General features: G+C 44.6%; 1 protein-coding gene across 1 annotated transcript; it reads left to right on the forward strand.

Moving 5' to 3' along the window:
* The first annotated feature begins 848 nt into the window (after window positions 1-848).
* LOC111845186 (sterol regulatory element-binding protein 2-like) lies at window positions 849-17416 on the forward strand. The gene is made up of 19 exons (XM_072712028.1): window positions 849-1410; window positions 5614-6096; window positions 7063-7223; window positions 7424-7576; window positions 8788-9054; window positions 9220-9334; window positions 9534-9685; window positions 9784-9997; window positions 10476-10651; window positions 10996-11245; window positions 11828-11997; window positions 12445-12616; window positions 13186-13297; window positions 13383-13471; window positions 14154-14286; window positions 14370-14541; window positions 14976-15152; window positions 15391-15505; window positions 16343-17416. Exons 1-19 carry the CDS (start codon window positions 1323-1325, stop codon window positions 16552-16554), a joined length of 3411 nt encoding a protein of 1136 aa, XP_072568129.1. The 5' UTR covers window positions 849-1322; the 3' UTR covers window positions 16555-17416.
* The last annotated feature ends 3541 nt before the right edge of the window (window positions 17417-20957 follow it).

A 20957-nucleotide genomic window follows, 5' to 3' on the forward strand; every position in this document is an offset into this window, starting at 1 on the left:
ACCGTAGATGTAGTGGCTTCCTGTAGCTAAATAGGCGTTTTATCAGTAGTTCTGCTAATACTTTAAAGCAGGGGTACCCAATCTTATCCGCAAAGGGCCGGTGTGTATGCAGGTTTTTGGGATAACCTGTAGGTCAGCTGTTCAAACCCAGGTGTGAGGACTCTCAGTCAATCAGTCCTATAATTAGTAATCTAATTAGGGAGTTTTAGCGAAAACCTGCATACACACCGGCCCTTTGTGGATAAGATTGGCTACCCCTGCTTTAAAGTCTCTCAGAAAAGTTATTGCCCACAATGAGAGCAAAATCGACACACCTATATCAGGCTTAGTAGCAAACGCTTTTAGTGGTATATATATTTATTTACAATAATTCTCTCCCTCTGGTCAACTGTGGAACGCCAAGAATAAATGTATTTAATAAATAATACTCCAGTAATTACACGAAATACGAAAATGTTTTTATTACATTAGATTTCTTCATTATAAATCGTATTAGCCTCCAATTAAAGGGGCAGGAACAAAAGAAAAAGTTTTGTAACTAGAGTATACCAGCAAATCCAAGTTAGAGTCTAGTTGAAAGGTCGTGAGCGCCTACCTCACCTGTAGGATATAGTAACTTTCAATCGGATTTATGGTTAATGCAAACATTATAAAGCATGCTATTTAAGTTAGATTAAATACATAACGTCTTGCTTTAGGAGGCAGATTATTTCCACAGCACAACAGATACATGCCGAAGTCCGGCAGGCTACTTTCACGACAATTAAGCAAGTCAGAGTGAGCTAAAAAGTGCGGAAGTGACATCATATTTCCCGGCCGTATTCCGTAAACTGCGCAGTTAACTGGTTAAAAAAGTCCCATGATCCTCATAAACCTCGATTACAAGTTTACAAGTTACAACACGACGGTAGCCGGCTACGACTAATGAACATCACCCTTTTTTGGTGAGACCGAAAAACACTCCTGCGAGCTTCTGATCAATGACGTCCAGTCGGACCACGCTACTGGGGGCGCGTCGATTGGCCAGTGGCACCTGGGCTCATGACAACAACTGTCAGGTTCCATCCAATCCCCAGCCTCACTGGTTTCCATACACTGTTTGTGGATTACGTCATAAGCAGAGAATTAAGATCGTATCTGTCAATGGAACCTACAACAGTGTCAGTCGCCACCTTGAGGCAGGTTTGCAACGTCTCTTCATTCCCTGTCTGGCTTCATAGTTGTACAAAACACAAAGAATGTATAGGTACACCCGCCCCACGTAGTGTACTTTCTACCAATTTTGTATTGCTCAACTTTGCATCAGCTCACGACAGAGTAAAATGGACAAAAAGCAGTACTTATCAGTGGAGAACATGGACCCTGCGTTATCGGAGCTCGCAGAGGAATTTTCTCTGGGCGATATCGATGGTGAGTGTTATTCGCTGTACAGTTATCGTAAATGACCAAATATCTAAGTTGCCGGTAGTCTGAATGATGCTACCATTTGTCAAAAAAGTTGCATTATACTCAAAAATAAAATGAATCTTCTGTCTTTATACTTGTAGAAATTTCAGCATTTGTCTTTCATGCGGTTCTAATTTGTGTCAGGGCAAATACTAAGATGCACCTTTGCGTTGCATCTGTGCTTTTGAAGTATTTTAAATCTATTTTGACACAAGGATGTTGTTCAGCTTTAAAATAAATGCCAGTCTAGCACAGCGCTATGATTTTCGTTTACCGAGTGCATATGGTATACTTATACTTATGGTATACTTATCTCGGTCACACTTTTTAATATCTGAATACTGTGTCCCTAATACTGTGTCCCTAATACTGTGCAGAGAGTGTCACCGGTGCGGAATCTCACTGAGTAGAAATTGCGTATTGCAAATATTGTATTTTTTCTTATTTTTGCGAAGGGAATTCATGGAATGCAATTATAAAGTGTTTGACCTTTCAGGTTTCCAGATTAAGGGGATTTAACCATTGTTAAATTTTGAAATAAAGACTTTAAAAGTAGTTGCATACATTAGTGACTCCAGCCAAATGATTCAGAAAATAGAAAATTAAGCAGAATCTGATATCCATTCATTTTCTATCCTCCCTGTAAATTTAATCCTGGAATAATAACTTGTATAATAATGATTCGCAAAACGCAAAGAAAACAATATTGTTTTGAGTTTACAATATAGCATTTTCAGGGATCACAGGCAGAATTGTCTTTAACTTGTACTCTGCACTCGTTTTCATAACTTTCAGAGATTATTTTATATGCGCCCCGTGCTGAACATTTCGGTGTCACAGTTAGAGTGTGTCTGGATCTGACCGCACTCTGCCGACATGGTGTGAAGTCTCCATGTTCTCATGATGTTTGTACGGCTTCCTCTGTCCTCTCAGATTTCCTCCCACAATTCTAAGAATTGCAGATTAATTCAGGTGTTGCCTGTTGCCTGCAATCTGTGTGGGTGGGAATGTCTCTCGATTTCTTACATCTCATTTAGGGTGTATGTCACTTAAATGCAGGGCTTAAGGTTGACTCTAAAGTGATGAATACTGGTTAAATACTGTGTCTTTGTGCTGCCTATTCTTCCACATAGCAGTCGGACTGTGTTGCACAGTGCTAAATGGGACCATGTGTAAATTTTACTGTTGATAAGAACCCTGATAACTCCTGCAAGGTGTGGCAGGGTATATCTCATGATATAAAGTTCAGTCATTCAAAGGAAAAACCCAAAAGTCTCCTTAAAATTAAAAGTTTAAAATTACATAGATCAGTAACAAGTATACCCTTTAACCTAGTTCTGCAAGTAAATAAAAGTCACATTTACCAGATTCACTGTCGGTACTGAAATTCTATCAATATTACCTTAGGGTGTAACATCAACCCCTATATGATATGAGGCTGATGGGTGGTTGATGTCTCAGTTCATATTATTCTGTTTTTATTGTATAAGTAATACATTTTAGCTGTTTTGGTGGCTGTTTTGGACCTTTCCTACATTGCATTACCTGTAGCTTCCACACTGTCACACACAAACCTCCTCTAGTGTAAACAGTAGGTCATGTTAGACAAGATAAGACCTTGTTGCATCTCCATCTCCGATGTTTGGTTTTGACGTCGCTCCGGTACCCTCAACGCACTGATTACCCAACTTCTATCAGTGAGACTTGGTGGGGCAAAGTAGAAAACACATGAGATCCTCGCAGTAGCAAAAGAATCTATCCTTTATATCCCCACATGCTACCTTGAGTAGAGAGGGAAGAAGGAAAATCAATAAGCAGAAGAATATCTGCAGGGCTGTAATATGACAGTAATTTACAGCTGCTGTAGTCAGAATCACCACTCATGGGAGTTGCCCGGTACGCCTGTATTTATGTTTTGTACTGTATATGGGGATCTTAAGGCACTCCCATAATTCCATCCTCCCCACCTCCACACCCACGCTATGCAGGAAACCCTTTCCAATGCTAAACTTCAGAATCAACCAACTCAAAATTCACAAGATATAATCTGCATGAAGACCAGAAACGCGACCTCTACATAAGAACTCCTCTGAGGCCCAACAGACTAATGGCCGAGATTATATCCTCCTGAGACCCAAGGAAGAAAGTGTCCTTCAATTTTAGGTTTTTTGTCTTTGGAGGAAATAAGACATCTTACAATTTAGATTTTTTCAAATTTATTTTTATTTTTAATTTCACAGCATGTCCTCTTTAGTGTACGATAGATGCAAAAATAAAATGTCTACTACAATGGATATAAATGAATGGGTGGGGTCTCAGGAGGTTAAAAGCGTAATGGTGCCATCTGGGACATCCAAGGTAGCCTATTAACAGGGGGAGATCACCAAGATTGCCGTCTTTTACATCATCACCAATGAGGAACCCTGAGAAAAGTTCCTGGACCTACCTGTGTATTGCATTTTTACTGTATAATGCTGAAAATCAGGCTTTGGAACTGTACACTCAGCCTCTGTGTTTTTTTTTGTTAATTATTTTGGCTAAGAACTGACTCAGTCAAAAACCATGCTAAAATTGATCAAATATTACCCGTATGTTTGACTTGGAGCCTGCAGTAGGAAACAGGTCAATGTGAAACTTCTGTGGAACTTTTTCCTCCTTCTTCTCCCTTACGCTTGCAGTTGTATCGGTGTAACAGAATTCTGCGGAGGTTGCATAAAGACCTGTCTTTCCTCATTTCTTTACAGTGACCTCGCCAGGGTTATAAACCCTGCATTTTCTCACTGGTGGCCATTGTCTTTTCTCAGTGATAGTCTATGATAATGTCCCAGACTTGGCACTGAGTTCATCATTTCAAGGCTACTGCACCTTTCATTAGGTTAATGGATACTCCAGTATGCCAAGATCTACAGGAAGGTAACTTAATTATCAGTGGAATGATACATTGGGTGTTCACACAATGTGATCTGTACACGTTGTTCTTCTCTTAACTTTAATAGCAGGAATCACAGAAAACAGACAAATAAAACTGCTACCAAAAATTAGTCCTGACTGAAATGTTTTCAGAGTATAATAAATTGGACAAAATAACATACTGTAATGAAAATATTGTGTTTAATTGGAACGAGCAAGCATTACTGAGGGTATTTTCTTTTTTGTTCCATTTTAATGGGTATTGTGGACTGGGATTAAACTGGTCTTTGTGTTTAGAATCTTCCAGAAGGCCCCAACAGTTCCCACAGCCCAGTTGCGATATTTTATTTATTGTCAGAATCACACACTTATATTTTTGAATTCAATGAAGAGAATATTATTACACTGAGAAAAACATAAAATAATATTTTAGTGAATCTTTAGCCTGTGACGGGTTGGCGCCCCATCCCGGGATAGTCCGTTGTGGGATAGGCTATGGACTCCCACAATCCTGCATAGCGGGTATAGAAAATGGTTGGATGGATAAATGGATGGATGAAGAGATGGATGAATGAATCTCTAGCATCCAGCAAAGGTCTGAATTGCCACATTGTGTCAGAATGGATTTTTTTCTTGCTGTCAAGTTGCCCAGTTTACATTTTGTCCCCCGCTCCCTGGCTCCCATAATAGTATGGTATTTGTACAATGAAGGTGACGCCACAAAGACATGCATTACTCTGCAAAAATTTGCCGATTTATTTACTGTCAAAAGAATGTTTAACACCACAGCGAGATACACTGGGACCGAATTAGTCTCATGTTGTTTTTTTAACAAGGCCCCTGGGAGGTACGGTGTCTGTGTACACAAATGGTCTCCTTGTTTCCATCTATACTTAAGTGCTACGTAAAATACTTCTGGGTTTTCTGTTGCCTTCCTCATTGCCTTCTCTCATTCACAGGACAGTTACGACGGTTACACTGTGCAGCTGTTTCTTCTAAGTTTACTGTTGTTCACTTGTAATTCTGTTGCTGATCTTTAAGTAACCATGCTGAGGGAGAATGCTGTGTTAAAATAATATTGCTTAGAATTTAGTTTGTAACTTGGACGAATATGAAAACGTCGAACACTCTGTGGAGTACACATTAAGTACTTTCTATACAGTTAGGGGCAGGACAGGAATGATAGTTAAAGAATTTGTGGAAAGAAGCCTGAAGTGCCGTCTTCTGGTTGACTGACTGGCAGAGTTTATTTTACAGAGATGCTCCAGTTTGTCAGCAACCAAGTAGGAGACTTCCCTGACATCTTTGAAGATCAGTATCTCAGAGGCTCTGCTAAGAATGGGGAAGCCAGTGCTCCACAGCCAGCCACCCCTGCTCCTCCTCCAGCCGCCCTCCCGCCCAGCCTCACCGCGACCACCGTCCAGTGCCTCACCCCACCCCAAACCCCCGTACAGGTCGTGGCCCCCAAGCTGCTGCCGGTGCGTCCCTCTCCTGTCCTCCACCCGCGGCCTCAGTCCATCCTGCACCTGCAGCCTCAGCAGATCCACAAGGTGGCGCTCCAGACACAGGCCGTCCCGGCTCACAGCCCAGGGTTTGCCGTGCAGACTCAGCCCGTGCCGCTTCAGAGCCACGCTCAGGCTCAGACGGTGATGTTCGCCCCCAGCCTGACCACGGCCTCCCAGCCCCAGTTCATCCAGAGCTCTGTTGTCTACCACCAGACTCCCACCCCTGGTTTCCAAGGTGGGCAGATATTAATCAAATGAGACGTGTATGAATGGGGGATTCTGGTGCTTCCACATCATGCTTATATATATTGCCATCCATCTGTTTGCCCTAGGCAGGGTCATGTGGGGCATACCCTGGACAGGATGCCAGCCCAAATATATAAATATAAAATATATAAATATTGGACCACTAGCTCATATTTTGACTACCAATGGTTAGAAGATCATCTGCGTCTAGGGTGTGCTTCAGAGTCGGGTTGGGCTACAGCGCCGCTATCCCTCAACCCTGACCTGGAATAGTGATTGGAAGATGGATGGACAGATGGATGGATGGATGGATGGAAGAAGAAATCTTGGTCTGAGAGAGATGGTTGGGTCACACCTTAGCTTGTAGGCAAGAGCTTCTTTAATTAAGACTGCTCAGCTTTCAAGTGTTTGTTTACCATGGAGAAGGGTTTGGGTGAGATGCATTTTCTCAGCACTGCTTAGGTCCACTCATGCCCTTAGAGGAGAAGATGAATGGCAAAAAATATAAAGCCATTCTAAAGCATCATGATACTGCCACTGAGAAGCACTTCTCTCCTAATGATTGAAATGTTCCCATAAATGTTTCGGTCGTGGCCCCATCCTCAGTGCAAGAATGACCATGGTTTGATGAGCATAAATGACATAACCCATGTGCCATGACCACTCCAGCCATCATATGTAAACAAAAATGATCGTTTGTGGAGATTTTGGGTTGGATATTACCAATAAATCATTGAATTCTAGAATTTCTGATTATTTACTGCATCGTCTCAAAACAGTCAATGACGGTTTTTTTTAGCCTTTTCTGGTAGCTTTTCTGTAGTTTATTTTGCTACTTGTTGAAATGTCCTCTATATTTCTGTTAAACATATATTTATGTATATCATCATTTTATAATCTTAAACGTATTTAAAAAATTGTCACACTAATTTCTCTCTTTTCATTTTCGCTGAAGTTCTACAGCCGCAGGTGCAGAACATCGTTGCGTCACCACAGGTGCAGCCAATGGCATTCCAGCATCAGGGAGTCCTGACACCGGCCAATCAGACCATCCAGACTGTGACCACGGCGCAGCCGGTGGTACACGCGGTACCACAACACATACAGCAGGTTCCGGTCAGTCTGAAACGATCTTCTCTGAGGCTCAGCTTTGGTTTCAAGTGTCAAAATTGTTGATGTTGATGTTACTATTGTCTTGTTGATCTATAAAATGTTTCATAGCAAATTCCACATGCCTGAGTCCAAATGCCAGAACCTATAAATCAAGAAAGCAGAATGGAGTGTTTATATAAACTCCCTTTATGTGTTTTCTGCAGGTCCTGGTGCACCAACCCCAAATAATAAAGACAGACTCTCTTGTTCTCACAACTCTGAAATCTGACGCGACTCAGGTTTTGCCCACCATGCATAACCCACCCAGTATCACTGCACTGACTACCCCCATCCAGACCACCTCCCTGCAAGTTCCGGTGAGTCATTTAAACGTGGCAATTTAGAATCAAAGGAAGATGAGGCTTCGAAAATGAGCTGTCAATCATTTTCTGGTTTAATGCCACGGGAACCAGTAAATCCAGTAAGAACTGAATCAAACAGTCTGTGATTTGCAGAGCGCAGTAGTTCCACCCCTTATGGATTTTGATGCCTTTCTCCACCCAGGACTAGTAAGACCTGTGACTTACATTATGTGTAAGAGCTGCAGCCTTGTCAGATTAATCACTTAGTCTACTCATTTTATCCATTTATTTTTTTCCTATTTTGTCTTTGGTGACCTTTTCAAGCATTCCAGGATACAAAAGCTTTATTGTCATTTGTACAATGAGAAATAATTGCTTTCTTGCTTCCCTGCAGACTTAAACAACATATAATTACAAAATATAAGTACAACAAATGACAGAATAGTGAACAATTACATACAAGATGCATACAATATACATACAATATACAATATATGTGTGAATGGGGGGTGTGTCCTGTGACGACCAATCCTGGATTATTCCCCGCCTTGTGTCTGTAGCTTCTCTGTATAGGACAGGTGGATATAGAAAATGGATGGATGGATGGATGAATGGATGCAAAAACACACGAGTAGGACAAGGTGCCGTGGTTTAAAGTGACAGTGATTAATAAGTAATGTTGGTGATTAGATAATACGCTGGATGGTGGGGCTCTTTCATTATACATCTAATCTAGTCTTGATCCTTTTTGCCAGAGCGAAATTTTATTGTTTTCTTAAATTTCTATTTCTATATAACCATTGTGTCAGGGGGCACGGTGGTGCGGTGGTTAACCCTGTCACCCGGGTTCAAGCCGCCGCGAGGGTTCCATGTGTGTGGAGTTCGCATGTTCTCCCCGTGTCATCGTGGGATTTCCTCCGGTTTCCCCCCATTGTCAAAAACATGCTGAGGGTGACAGGAGTTACCAGATTGCCCGTAGGCGTGTATGTGTGAGTGAATGGTGTGTGAGTGAATGGTGTGTGAGTGAATTGTGTGTGAGTGAATGGTGGGCAACTTGCCCTGCGATGGGTTGGTGCCTCATCCTGGGGGGGTTCCCTGCCTTGTGCCCATAACATCTGGGATAGGCTCCGTACCCCCCCACGACCCGGACTAGGCTAAGTGGCTTCAGAAGATGGATGGATGGATTTAACCATCTCTTTCTCCTGTCATTCCGTTTGTTCATTTAGACCCTAATGAGCAGCAATATCCTCACCACTCTGCCGGTAGTGGTGGGCGGCGGAGACAAACAGGTGGCCCCGGTGATTTGCCAGGGGGGGAGCATTGCCATGGCGACGCAAGACCAAGGAGCTGGGCTGGGGGTGAGCCTAGGCTCAGGGGTCGTGATGGAGGGCGAGAGGAAGACCACACACAACATCATTGAGAAGAGGTACCGCTCCTCAATTAACGACAAGATCGTCGAGCTGAGAGACCTGGTTATGGGGAACGACGCCAAGGTGAGCAGGAGGAGGAATGCAAGGAGGGTGGAGCTTATTGAGCAGGAGCTGTGAGCTTCACCAAACTCACAGATAGAGTGGGGTCATAGCTTGAGGTTGGGTGCAGCCTGACCCATGACTGTACATGGTTATTCACATCACAGTCCTGTTCCTCTCGCTGTCTAGATGCACAAGTCGGGGGTCTTGCGGAAGTCCATCGATTACATTAAGTACCTTCAGCAAGTCAACCGTAAATTACGCCAGGAAAATATGACCCTCAAGATGGCCAAGCAGAAGAGCAGTGAGTTTTTTCTGCTTTTAACACTTAAATACAGCCAGGGGACTTATGTTCTGGAGGTTGTAGCAGGATAATGCTTTGTTAATTTAATAACTGTTTAATGACTATTGGTGTTACTCTGGGTATCCAGGACGCTTCCACCCTGACTCTGGGCCATGTGAACCTGAGCACTGTGTAGTGACTCTCCCCCTCTCTACTCCAGAGTCAATACGCCGGGTTGAGAATGTGCTGATGAAGCCAGAAAGGGTAACGATGTCCCCACCTTTCTCTGACTCGGACTCAAACTCCTCATGCCAGTTGTCCCCGTACTGCGTCGACTCAGAGTCAGGGACTCCTATGTCGGAGCACGAGCTGGTGAGCATCACGTGACCCCCTTTGTGGGATTCCCCACCCCGATTCTGACGCATGACACCTAAAATGTAACCGGAGTGACCTTGTGTTTCGTCCCCAAGGTGAAGAGTGAGCCAGATTCGCCGGCCTCGCTGGCAGTGATGGACCGATCTCGCCTTCTCCTCTGCTGCCTCACCTTCCTCTGCCTGTCCCTCAATCCCCTCCCCTCACTCCTCAGGTTTGGGGAGCAGGGCGGGGTGAGCTGGTCCTCATTAGAAGATGGGCGTGGATCCTCCAGGGTGGTACTGAGTCATCCCAATCCAAGCCAGACCTTCCGTAAGCCCTCGCTCTCTCCGTCAGATGTTACGGGAGTTTCAGGTTCCACCGTTTGAGTGCACAGGACCAAAATACACAATGGGTCCACTTTGATCCTTTTTCACTGTGCAGTGGAATTCCTGCTGTCAAACGCAGTGCGTGTGAGTTGTATCAATGAACTGCCTCAGTAAATCCATCTAACCCAAATAAGTAAAATAGGACTTCATACACTTTCCTCTTACTTTGTAGAACCAGCTGAGCCAGCAAACCTCCATCAATTCATCCATTCACTCACCCATCCATCCACCCACCCATCCATATACTGCTCACCGAGTCCAGCATCGTAGGGCCATATAGAAGCCACATCCAGCTCAGTGTTCTCACATCTCCCCTTCGGTCTGCGTCTGTTACCACGCTGAAGGGAAATGGCTTGTGTTCTGATGTGACGCGTGTGGCGTGTGCCAGCTTCTCAGTGGCTCTCCCTGCCTGTCCCTCACAGCTGGCTGGCTCTGGAGACTCCTGCCCTGGGTGTGCATGTGGCTGCTGAGCGGCGTGGGCGCCGTCTGGGGCTGCGTCAGGGTGCTGTACCTCTGGGAGCCGGTCACCCCCCTGCACTCGCCCAAATCCTTCTGCTTCTGGAGGCACCGCAAACAGGCCGACCTGCATTTGTACAGGGTAGGTGCACATCTCCACATTTGTCTTATTTTCTTTCCCTGCATTTAGTATGTAGGGCAGCAGGGGGAGCAATAGTTAAGGAGTTTTTGGCCAACAGGCTGTAGGTTCAACTTCTTTAAAAGGAAGCCATCTTGTTTCATATAATTTATAAATATGTTTAATTAAGACCAATGGAGTTGGAGGTCTTTGGAAAAATGCACATACTTAAAAATGTGTAATATGATGCGTCTGTGTAAACATGGAGGATTTAATTGTGTAACACCTCAATGTTCCTGACCTACCAGTCTCATCCTCCAGACATGTAGTAAACTCAGAGTAATGTGGTTTTGTCTCTCCTCTCCCAGGGCAACTTCCCCGCTGCAGAAGCCAGCTTACAGACCTGCCTGTCTCTCCTGTCCAGGACCCTTCCAACCAACCATCTTGACTTGACCTGTTCGCTCTGCTGGAATGTGATTCGCTACTGCCTGTTCTGGCCGCACCCCTTGCGTCAGCTGGTTCACTGGATTGGAGGGGACCGTGAGTGGGAGGAGTCTCAGACCAGCTCCAGGGACGCAGCTCTGGTGTATCACAGTCTCAGCCAGCTTCAGCTCACAGGTATGTTCATTTGAATAGTCCAGTTTGTTGTGATTGAGAGTTTTGAAATGACTTGTATATATTATATATTTAGATTTTTAGCCACTTTTCAGCTTGAGGTGCAATACACGTGTGCAGGGATGTCAGCTCTCATACATCTGGTATGACACTCACACTTTCAGACTCCCACGCAAGAAATCTTGCGGCAAATATGTGCCATTCCATTATAAACCTAGCATTAGCTACATAAAGAGCACTGGGGTAGTTTGCAAACCGTACAGACTATTTACAAGGTAACAAAACAATAAATAAATAAAAATAAGACAAAAACAAACAAATAAAACCAATTAAAAATCTCATACTAGCCAGCTGCCCACAGTCGGCAAATGAAATTCCCCCTTTTAGGCTTGAACCTATGACCATTGTTGTATAAAAATCATGAATAAGATGGCTTCTCAATACCCCTTAAGAGTAGCAAAGCAGACACATAAACACATGCTCTCTTTCTGTGAGTGTCTTTCTCCCTCTTTCTGTAGGGACTCCCCCCACCCCCCCCCCCCAGGTGATCTCTGTCTCTCTCTCCCTCCCTCCCCCTCTGGGCAGGCATGCTGCCCCAGCACGGTGCCCTGTGGGGACTCTGCCTGTCCCTCAACGCTGTGAATCTGAGTGAAGGTGCCCAGGGGAAGGTGTCTCCAGCCCAACTGGCAGAAATCTACGTCAACGCTGCCATCGCGCTCAAGGCCACACTGGGGCGCCGCTGCTCCTTCCTGCCTGTGAGCCCCTTCCTGTTTCATCATTTCCTGCCACGCGCTCTTCTTCTCTCCTTATACATTAAACCCATTGCCATGACAGTTGTGCTGACATTAATGTCTAAGACCTGGCTGTCCTTGGTGAGGTGCTCTCATTGTTCCTACAATATTGTAACAGTGGATTAAAGGATCAGTTAAATATAGACACAATGAATCATGGTGCTGTGTTTTGTACTTTATATTTACTTAAGCTCTCAAGTATCGTCATGATTTAACCCTAAAATAACCCTAAAATCGATCCATCCATCCCTCACAGAAAAATATGAACCAGTCAGGTTAAATATCTTAAATATGTTACTGGAAACCTTAAACTAACAATGTTCTGAACCGGCTTGTTCACATTAAAGGAGAGGCATGGTTAGAGTTGATTTCGCTGTCCTGTCCGTTTGATCTTCTCCCTCCGGGTCTTAGGCTTACATGCTGAGCCGAGCACAGAACACGGCCTGTCAGTCAGACTGCAGGCCCCACCCCGATTGGCTGCACTGGCTCTCCACACCATTGGGAAGACAGTTCTTCCTGAGCTGTGATTGGTCTGTCAGGTCCAGCAGCCTGGAGGACATGTATACTTCTCAGAGAGACCCAGGTGATTATAAGCTGAGGACGACTCTCTTGAAGGCCTGGCTGGAATCTCACCTGACCAGCGTAACAGCAATGACTCCATAGTAATTTACTGGCAAAGATAACAAAGCTCATTGGTGAGCAAATTTCCAAAACTCCATGAGATTCTGTGGATTTAGTCAATTCTGGAAATGTAATGAAAGTTGTTTGCTGGATTACATGAGGACTGAGTGAGTTTTGGTTCCCAATACTGTAACATATGATGAGGAAGCCTGACTTTAGGTCATTGGCGGTCTCATCTCAAACACAACAAAAAATAGCTTGAGCGAGTTTTGGGAATTTGCTCTTCAATTTCATTATAGTAAAAACTGGTTCTAGTTATTGTGAACTATTTAGCTGCTTAGCAGAACCCACATACATCATGATGCAACACATTTTCTCATTTGTACACCAAGACTTTTGTCTGAAGTTAAACAAGTTAAACATACCTGAATTGTTTCTGGCTGATTCTGGTCAGTCACCTGACCCATACCCATCAGCCCTGTGGTTAGAGCTACGCTAACACTTAGCGCATCTCCCGTTCATCACCCCTAGCGGACTCCATTTCCCAGCTGCACCGCTGTTTCTGTCAGAAGCTTCTGGAGCGGGCTGTGTGGGCGCTCATCCAGCCCCGCCCCCAAATGGCCGTGCAGGAGAACGACAGCGGGTAACATGCCAGACTTAGACTCCCTGGCGCCCAGTTGCCACATTTCCCGCATTCATCCATCCCAGCATGACTGTCTGTTTTTAAGGGAGATCTTCAGTGCCTTGGAGCGTCTTCAGCTTGTGGACAGCTGCACGGAGGAGACACGCACACCTTCTGTCTCCTCCTCACCCACAGGTGCACAAGTTAATTGGTTACAGGGTGCCGACATTTACCAAGAATGAATGTATTGTGTGTGTTTTTCTCGTGAAATGTCTGTACATACTGACATCTTAAAAGGCTGCATTGCCTTTTATTCGATACTTCCTTTTAATTACACACCACAGGTTTTTACTTCTTTTCCCTTTATTTCATAAACTGCACGTTTTTTTTAGTCTTGTTAAGCATTGAAAAGTTGAGTGAACAACTATAAGTGAAAATGTAACTCAAATAAAACATGGAAAGAGTATGTAACTGCATGTTTGACATCCTATTAACTGGTTGTGTGGTGATGGCAGAGTCAAATTCTAGGCTGTCCTAACTTTAAATGCACTAGTTAAATGTTTCATTCCCTGAAACAGAGCAGTATTTAATGTCCCTTGCAAAAGAATGCCTCGAATTTTCACTGCTATTATAACTTTTGCTAATAAAGGTACTCAAATGGTGAACATACTGTAAATGTATTTGTTAGCAAAGAATATTGGGTGTATTTTTAGTAAATGTTGTAACTGTAAAAAGTGAGTAACATGCAAATGTATAAAATCTCAGTGTGCAAATAAGTTTTGACTGCACTGTATATTTTGTCAGACCATGACATCATGCTTTGGTTCACCTGACTACATAGTTTATATAGATCTACTTGTTTCCCTGCTTAATTCAGTTGGAGACCCCTTGTGCAGGTGGTGGGTGGCCGTCCTAAAGGCGGCTTCCCATTGGCTGCAGGGTGACGACGTGGCCGCGAGCACGTCCCTAGCAGGTGCCGAGCGCATGCCCAGAGTTCTGCACGAGCTCAGGTGGGTTTCGGCTGCTGCCTGGACCTGCCGTTGCCTTGGCGATTCCCTCGAGCGCCATGTGATCTTGCTCTTGTCCGTTGCAGCCATCCTTTACCCAAAGCCGTGCTGCAGATGTGCAAGGCTGCACGGCTGAGCCTGACCGTGCCGAGCAGCCAGGGGGCACTGGCGTGCCTGTCCCACTGTGATCAGGCCGGTGGGCATCTCTGTGCTGGCAGTTCTGTGGCTCTGGTTCAAACTGGCGACAGGCTCAGTAAGGTACCCATCATGCCTTGCTGCAGAAGCACCCTGGTCACATGATAACTGGGACATTCCCTCTCTAAGGTGCATCTTTGGGTACAGGGGTGAATTTTGGAGTTTCCAGGTGCCATGTTGACAGGGGGCAGTTACACATTATGTGCACGTACACATATGTAACGTGCACTTACACATATATTTAAATGTACTTGCTGAAAGGGGGAGTGTGTGTATGTGGGTTTGGCAGTGGGGGTGGCTGTGGTGCATTGTGGTTGCATTGCATGATCCCTGCAGCCCAATGCAATGTATCTGCAGTGCAATACAGAGACCTCTCAAATGTCATTCTCAACTGCAGAGCTCCCCCTGCTGCCCCGGCTGACCCAAAGCACTGTGTATGGCCGTTCGTCACGCTCCTTCTAGTTCCTTTCACAAAGGCCGCTTTGTCTCTTTGGAAGGGGGTAGAGCTCCTGGTGTGTGACTTCCTGCTCACCCTGAGGACCATGGTGTGGCAGCGTGGCTGCATCCCTGGTGGCGATCCAGGCCCTGTTTCCTCCTACCAGCTAGCTGGCTTCCAGAGGGACCTCAGCTCAATGCGCCGACTGGGCCAGTACTGCAAACAAGCACAGGGCAAGGTACCACCAGCCAGCAGTCACTGAACACGTCAGCCATGTTCCTATCCAGCATGACGTCATGCGAAGAAAAATACACCTTATATTAGTCACTAAAGCTGGCGAATTATATGAGTACAAATGCTTAGATGAGCTTTTTTAATAAGGGTTGAAACCTTGTTCAGAGCAGCTTGCTGTTAATCTGTCATTGGATCAATGAGCAGAAATCTGAGAGAGCAGCATTCATCATTCCCTTGTGCAGCTGTTTCTGCACGAGACGACCGTGCGGCTGATGGCGGGGGCCAGTCCCATGCGCACTCACCGGCTACTGGACCACACCCTGAGGCGGCCGACTCCCTCCCGCAGCTGCGGTGCAGGTCACCAACCGGAACCATGAGTCACATGGGCCCATGAGTGGTTAAAATCACACAATGAGCATGATTTGCTTAACTTTGCATCACCCAGATCTTCAGTACACCATGTCATGTAAGCAACTAGTAAAAGAGCAGGAGCAGAGCAGAGCAGGAGAAATATTAAACTATCAAAAACTACTACTGCATTACTAACAGGCTACTGAGGTTCAGGGCTATTCAGATCATGGTCCTCAAGGTCTGAGCCCTGCTGGTTTTCCAGCCTTCCTTTAGCTGGGAGACAGGTGTGAAGCCTCTGGCCAATCAGGATCTGTAATTATTGAACTAACTGCCTGGGAGAACTGAAAACAAGGCCCGGATTTGGAATGAAGGGCAGAGTTTGAAGAGCCCTGCTATACATTAACAACTGCGTTCACTGAAAGACTGGCATAATCATAATACTGATGCTGGTTGGTTACAAACACACACACTCACACACACAGGTTTGTAATCAAATTCATTTCTATGGGGAAAACTCTAATCCCAACAATGATGACCTTAACCCCTATCCAGCCCTAACCATATCCATAAGTACACAAAGAAAATACAAAACCTTTGGCATTTTTTGTTTTTTGGCTGCATTCACAGATCTTTGTGGGGACATTTGGTGCACACAATGTAATATAAACCTAATCCACACACACACACACATACGATCCCGTGTCATTCAGCACACATTGCCCATGTATGTAAGCTGAGTTTTGTTGAATTGTATTCTCTGCTCATATGGACTCTTGCCTCCCTCTGATTGGTCCTTGGTAGCTGTCTCCGCCCCCTTACTTCTGTGTTTTTAACTCCCCACAGAAGGTGCCCTGGGTGAGCAGGAGAGGGCCCGTGCCATCCTACTGGCCTGCAGCCACCTACCTGTGCCGCTGCTGCCCCCCCCAGGGCAGGGAGCGCGGCTGCTGTCGGAGGCCAAGCGCACACTGGAGCGCGCGGGGGACCGGCGATCTCTGCGTGACTGCCAGCGAGTGCTGCTGCGGCTGGGGGGGGGCACCGCCATGGCCGCCTCTTGACTGCTGCTTCAGAAGAACTTCCTCGTCCATGACACTGCAGGAAGTGTCGCACCAACGACACCATCAAACTCACTGTGCACATAGGCTTGTGAACACCCAAAGGACGGGTACTGGTGGTGGTGGTGGTGGTAAAGGGGAGGGAGCACGGGGGACTGAATAAAAATCATTGGGAGATCAGAAGACTTCCACCCCCCCCCCTCTGGGAGGCTCTGAGCTGCACAGGCTTTTCCCAACCCTGAACACAGCAAAACAAAAGCAGTTTGCACCCACAGAAATACAGCTCAACAAAATTGAATTCCGGGTCAAAAGATTCAGCTTAAAATTACGGCACTAAGCTGTCTAAGTTATTGCATTAAGACATATCAAAGACATGGCATGACGCCATAGATACTGAAGGCAGATTTATCCAGTTGGTAAGTTTAATTATATGTGATTGTACATGTCTATAATTCAATGTGTAATTCTGCGTGGAGAAGCAGTCTAATGTCTCTGCCAGGAAAGTATGACAGGGAAAGAGAATGGATCACATCAGGACAGGTCCGCCTGGCAACGTTCTGTAACCTTCTGTGAATTACGGGTCTGCTGACCAAACCAAATGCACTTGAATGTCTCCATTTTGGTGTTGACCTTAGATCCCCTCATGTCAGTGAAGGCCCAACAGTGTTTCAATCAAATTAGAAGGATGTTCTAAAAAATTAGGTGACAGTTGGAGCTTCGAGCCCTATGTGGAGTCTTACTTTTTGTATTATTAAAGCAAATGTACAAGGCTGTATCATTATAGCAGGATATCATAGGAAGTTTTGCAGTTGTCGTGGCCTTTTTATTCCTTGAAATAAATAGCTGAACTTGAAATTAGAATTAAGCACTTGGATTTGATACAAGGTACTTTTTTATTATCCAATATATTTTGGAAAGAGACAAAACATTAGCTTTTCTGTGATTTTTAAAGAAACAGGCTATACTTTTGTAAATGGAGTGTAATGCTAATGGCCCATCCACCTGCCAATCAGCAGTCTGCTGGAGCCAACATTATGTTGGTTTTGTGTCAATACAGTTTTTGTGGTGGAGCACTGACACCTACAGGCAGAACTGCCACAGTGCAGTTGTGCTTCTTAAACCTGACTCTGGTGGGCGCTGGCCTGTGCAGGGTTTGTACATACAAGGTATAAGCAATAACAGCATGAAGAGCAGCACTTAAACCTCCTCTACTGGCATAATAATTACAACACGTTTCAGTGCTCAGACACACTGGAAAACCAGCCAGTCACTGTAGCCACTAGGGGCAGGGTTGAGAATCACAGGGATATAGAATCACAGGGCTCTGTTTTCAGTTTCCCTGTCTGTATGTAATTGTTTTATGTTTATCTTTTTTTCTGATATTATTATTTAAATTGTTTTTAAATAAAAAAGGAAAAACTGGGTGACAGTTACCCTTTTCTCTCATAATCTCTAATTCTGGCTTTAGTGAAACAAATCTAATGGCAGTGTAGAGGAGCCTGTGGCACAGATCCTATAAAAGCAGACTCCGCAAAAGAAGAGAAACAGCTTGAGAATTTTCCCCACAGCAACCCAGGGGGGAGCAGTCTCAGTCATCTGTGGCACAGTGCCAGTCTCAGTCATGTGCCAACACGGCAGCTCTGAAACTGCAGAGGTAACATCCTCTACTACTTCCGGACACAGAAGTCATCAGTGTGTCATGTGACGTTCCGATTGGCCAGGCCAAGTTCACTGAGTGGCCTAAAAAGCTAACAGACCGAGAGCCCTAAGAATTAAACTCACATTTAGGGATGTTTCACAAAACAGAGAAAACGTGAGAGAAGGGAAAGGGCAAAGCTTCATCGAGAGGCTGATTTCAGTTCCCATCTGGATTCCCCTGTTATTTTCTATTATTTGTGGCCATGTATCAGGTAACCAAGGATCCGGCGATTATACTCTAGTTACCAGAAGAGAGGCCATATTTTCTGTGCTATCCGATTATGGTTCATACTTCATCTAGGAATGCTTTATGCCAGTGTTTCCAAGCCCCACACTCAGGAACCCTCAGACAGTCCACATTTTTATTCCCTCCCAGCTCCCAATATACCTGAACCATGTACTTGGTGTTTTTGATAGTCTGGGAGCTGGTAAATCGCAAAAGTTTGGATTGTCTGCGGGTCCCTGAGAACTGGGTTGGGAAAGACTGCTTTATTGTATGCTAATACTTAATGTGGTGCCAATAAGTAGCTTATATGTAAGCATATATCCATCCATCCATCCATCCTCCAATACCAATCAGTCCATTGCATTTCTTCTATCTGCATGTCTTTGGACAACAGGAGGAAAGCAGAACACCCATATCAAACCAGAGCGATGCGGGCAGTACATGTTGATGAAATGACAAATTCAAACTAGATTTGTAGATTTCATTCCTAATATAATGTTTTCTTGAGAATAGAGGTTATCCCAGAATCCATATGCCAAGATGTCAGTCCACCTGAACTGCATGAGGACTTGTGGTAGGAGACCCACAGGTGAGAACATGCTCTCCACACACAGAGCAGGAGATCAGAATCAAATCCATAACCCTGCATTTGTGAGACCACTGCTGGGTGGTGGTCAGTCATCTGCTTTCGCCAGAGACATGCAGCTAGGCTAACTGGTGTCAAAAAATTTCCGGCAGGGCATGTGCATCAGCCCTGGACTTTGGCGTCCCCCACAGTGAATTTTGACGGCCCACATACCAGGAAAATGCTTGGTATGCCAGATGGTCCGTCCAGCCCTGATTTTCACTAAAATAAAAGCAGGTTTTTGCTTAATATTTAAATCGGCCCTCACTTAACAACTTGACTTCTTATTGGTGATGTATTGGCAGAGTTGGCGACAGAAGGATGAGATTTTACCAAAACGAGATGCGAAATGAATTTGTCCCTGCTGGTGTGATGGGTATCTTGTCCTGGACTCACTCGGTCATTTTGCACCGTGACACATAAGACCACCGACATAACGCTCCCAAAGTGCACTGGCAGTGTGACTGATATGAGACGTAACGCTCCCCCAGTGCACTGGCAGTGTGACTGATATGAGACATAACGCTCCCCCAGTGCACTGGCAGTGTGACTGATATGAGACGTAACGCTCCCCCAGTGCACTGGCAGTGTGACTGATATGAGACGTAACGCTCCCCAAGTGCACTGGCAGTGTGACTGATATGAGATGAGATGAGGTGGGTAGGTCTTTGGTCTGATGCAGTTTCTTTTACATCCATCATACCTATACATTCCTATGGGTATGGAGAGGCTGCTGTGAAGTATTGTTAAAATACATTTGTTATGTTATTTTAAAATTATTTCTAAAGTGTAAAATGTACTGAGGTATTTGCCTTTTGACTCGGTTAGACTGACACAATACCTGCAGTTATTTCATGATGCAATAGCATGTTATAACCAATGACATAATCACAGCCTGGTTTAAAACTTGGTAGAAATTTGTCAAAAGTTGTCAAAGGGTGAATATTTACCTGTTACTGACTGTCTTTGAATGCACGTCCTTCATAACTGCACAAAACCATCGACGCAAACACAAGGCGTTACAGCACCTTGGCATGCGATTGGATGCTGCAGGCATACTACAAGTCAAAATTTTTTGCACACACTGAGACTATCTACATTTGCATGTTACTCACATATCATTTACTAAAAATACACTCAATATTTGCTAACAAATAAATTTACACTATGTTCACCACTTGAGTACCTTTATTAGCAAGAAAATGTCACATCTTTCATTCATCAAAGTAACTCTCTCTCGCAGTTATAACAGTAGAGAAAATTCGAGGCATCCTTTCTACAAGGCACATTATGGGATGAAACAGTTAACTAGTGCATTTAAAGTTAAAGGACAGCCTAGAATTTGACTCTGCCATCATCACACAACCAGTTACCAAGAGGTCAGACATGCATACATACTCTGCATCTTATAAAGGAAACTTGTTTTATTTGACTTAGATTTTCATTTGCAGTTGTTCACTCATCTTTCCAGTGCTTAACAACAATAAAACAATCTGCAGTTTATGAAATCAATGGAAAAGTGGTAAATCACCTGTAGTGTGCAAAAACTTTTGACTGATAGTGTACATAGAGGCGAGCTGTGTGTAAACATGACTGAGAGGTGCAGGAATTAGCTTGGCCCATGAAAGGCCATCAAAGAAATTAGAAAGATACTACAGTGGTGGCCTGAAATTGATATGGGTGACGTTAGCAGCAAGGCTGTGAAGTGTCACCAAATGAGAGGGTCAGACCCCCAAGAAATGAATCCAGCAAGTGTGTTTATAGTGTGTTTATAAAGTTTAGATGTTCGTTTATCACTGCCTAAAGAGTCGGGACTCACAAAAGGTGCATCCATGCAAAATACAGTTTTGTTTTATG

The sequence above is a fragment of the Paramormyrops kingsleyae genome, chromosome 5, assembly GCF_048594095.1.
Source record: "Paramormyrops kingsleyae isolate MSU_618 chromosome 5, PKINGS_0.4, whole genome shotgun sequence".
NCBI lineage: Eukaryota > Metazoa > Chordata > Actinopteri > Osteoglossiformes > Mormyridae > Paramormyrops > Paramormyrops kingsleyae.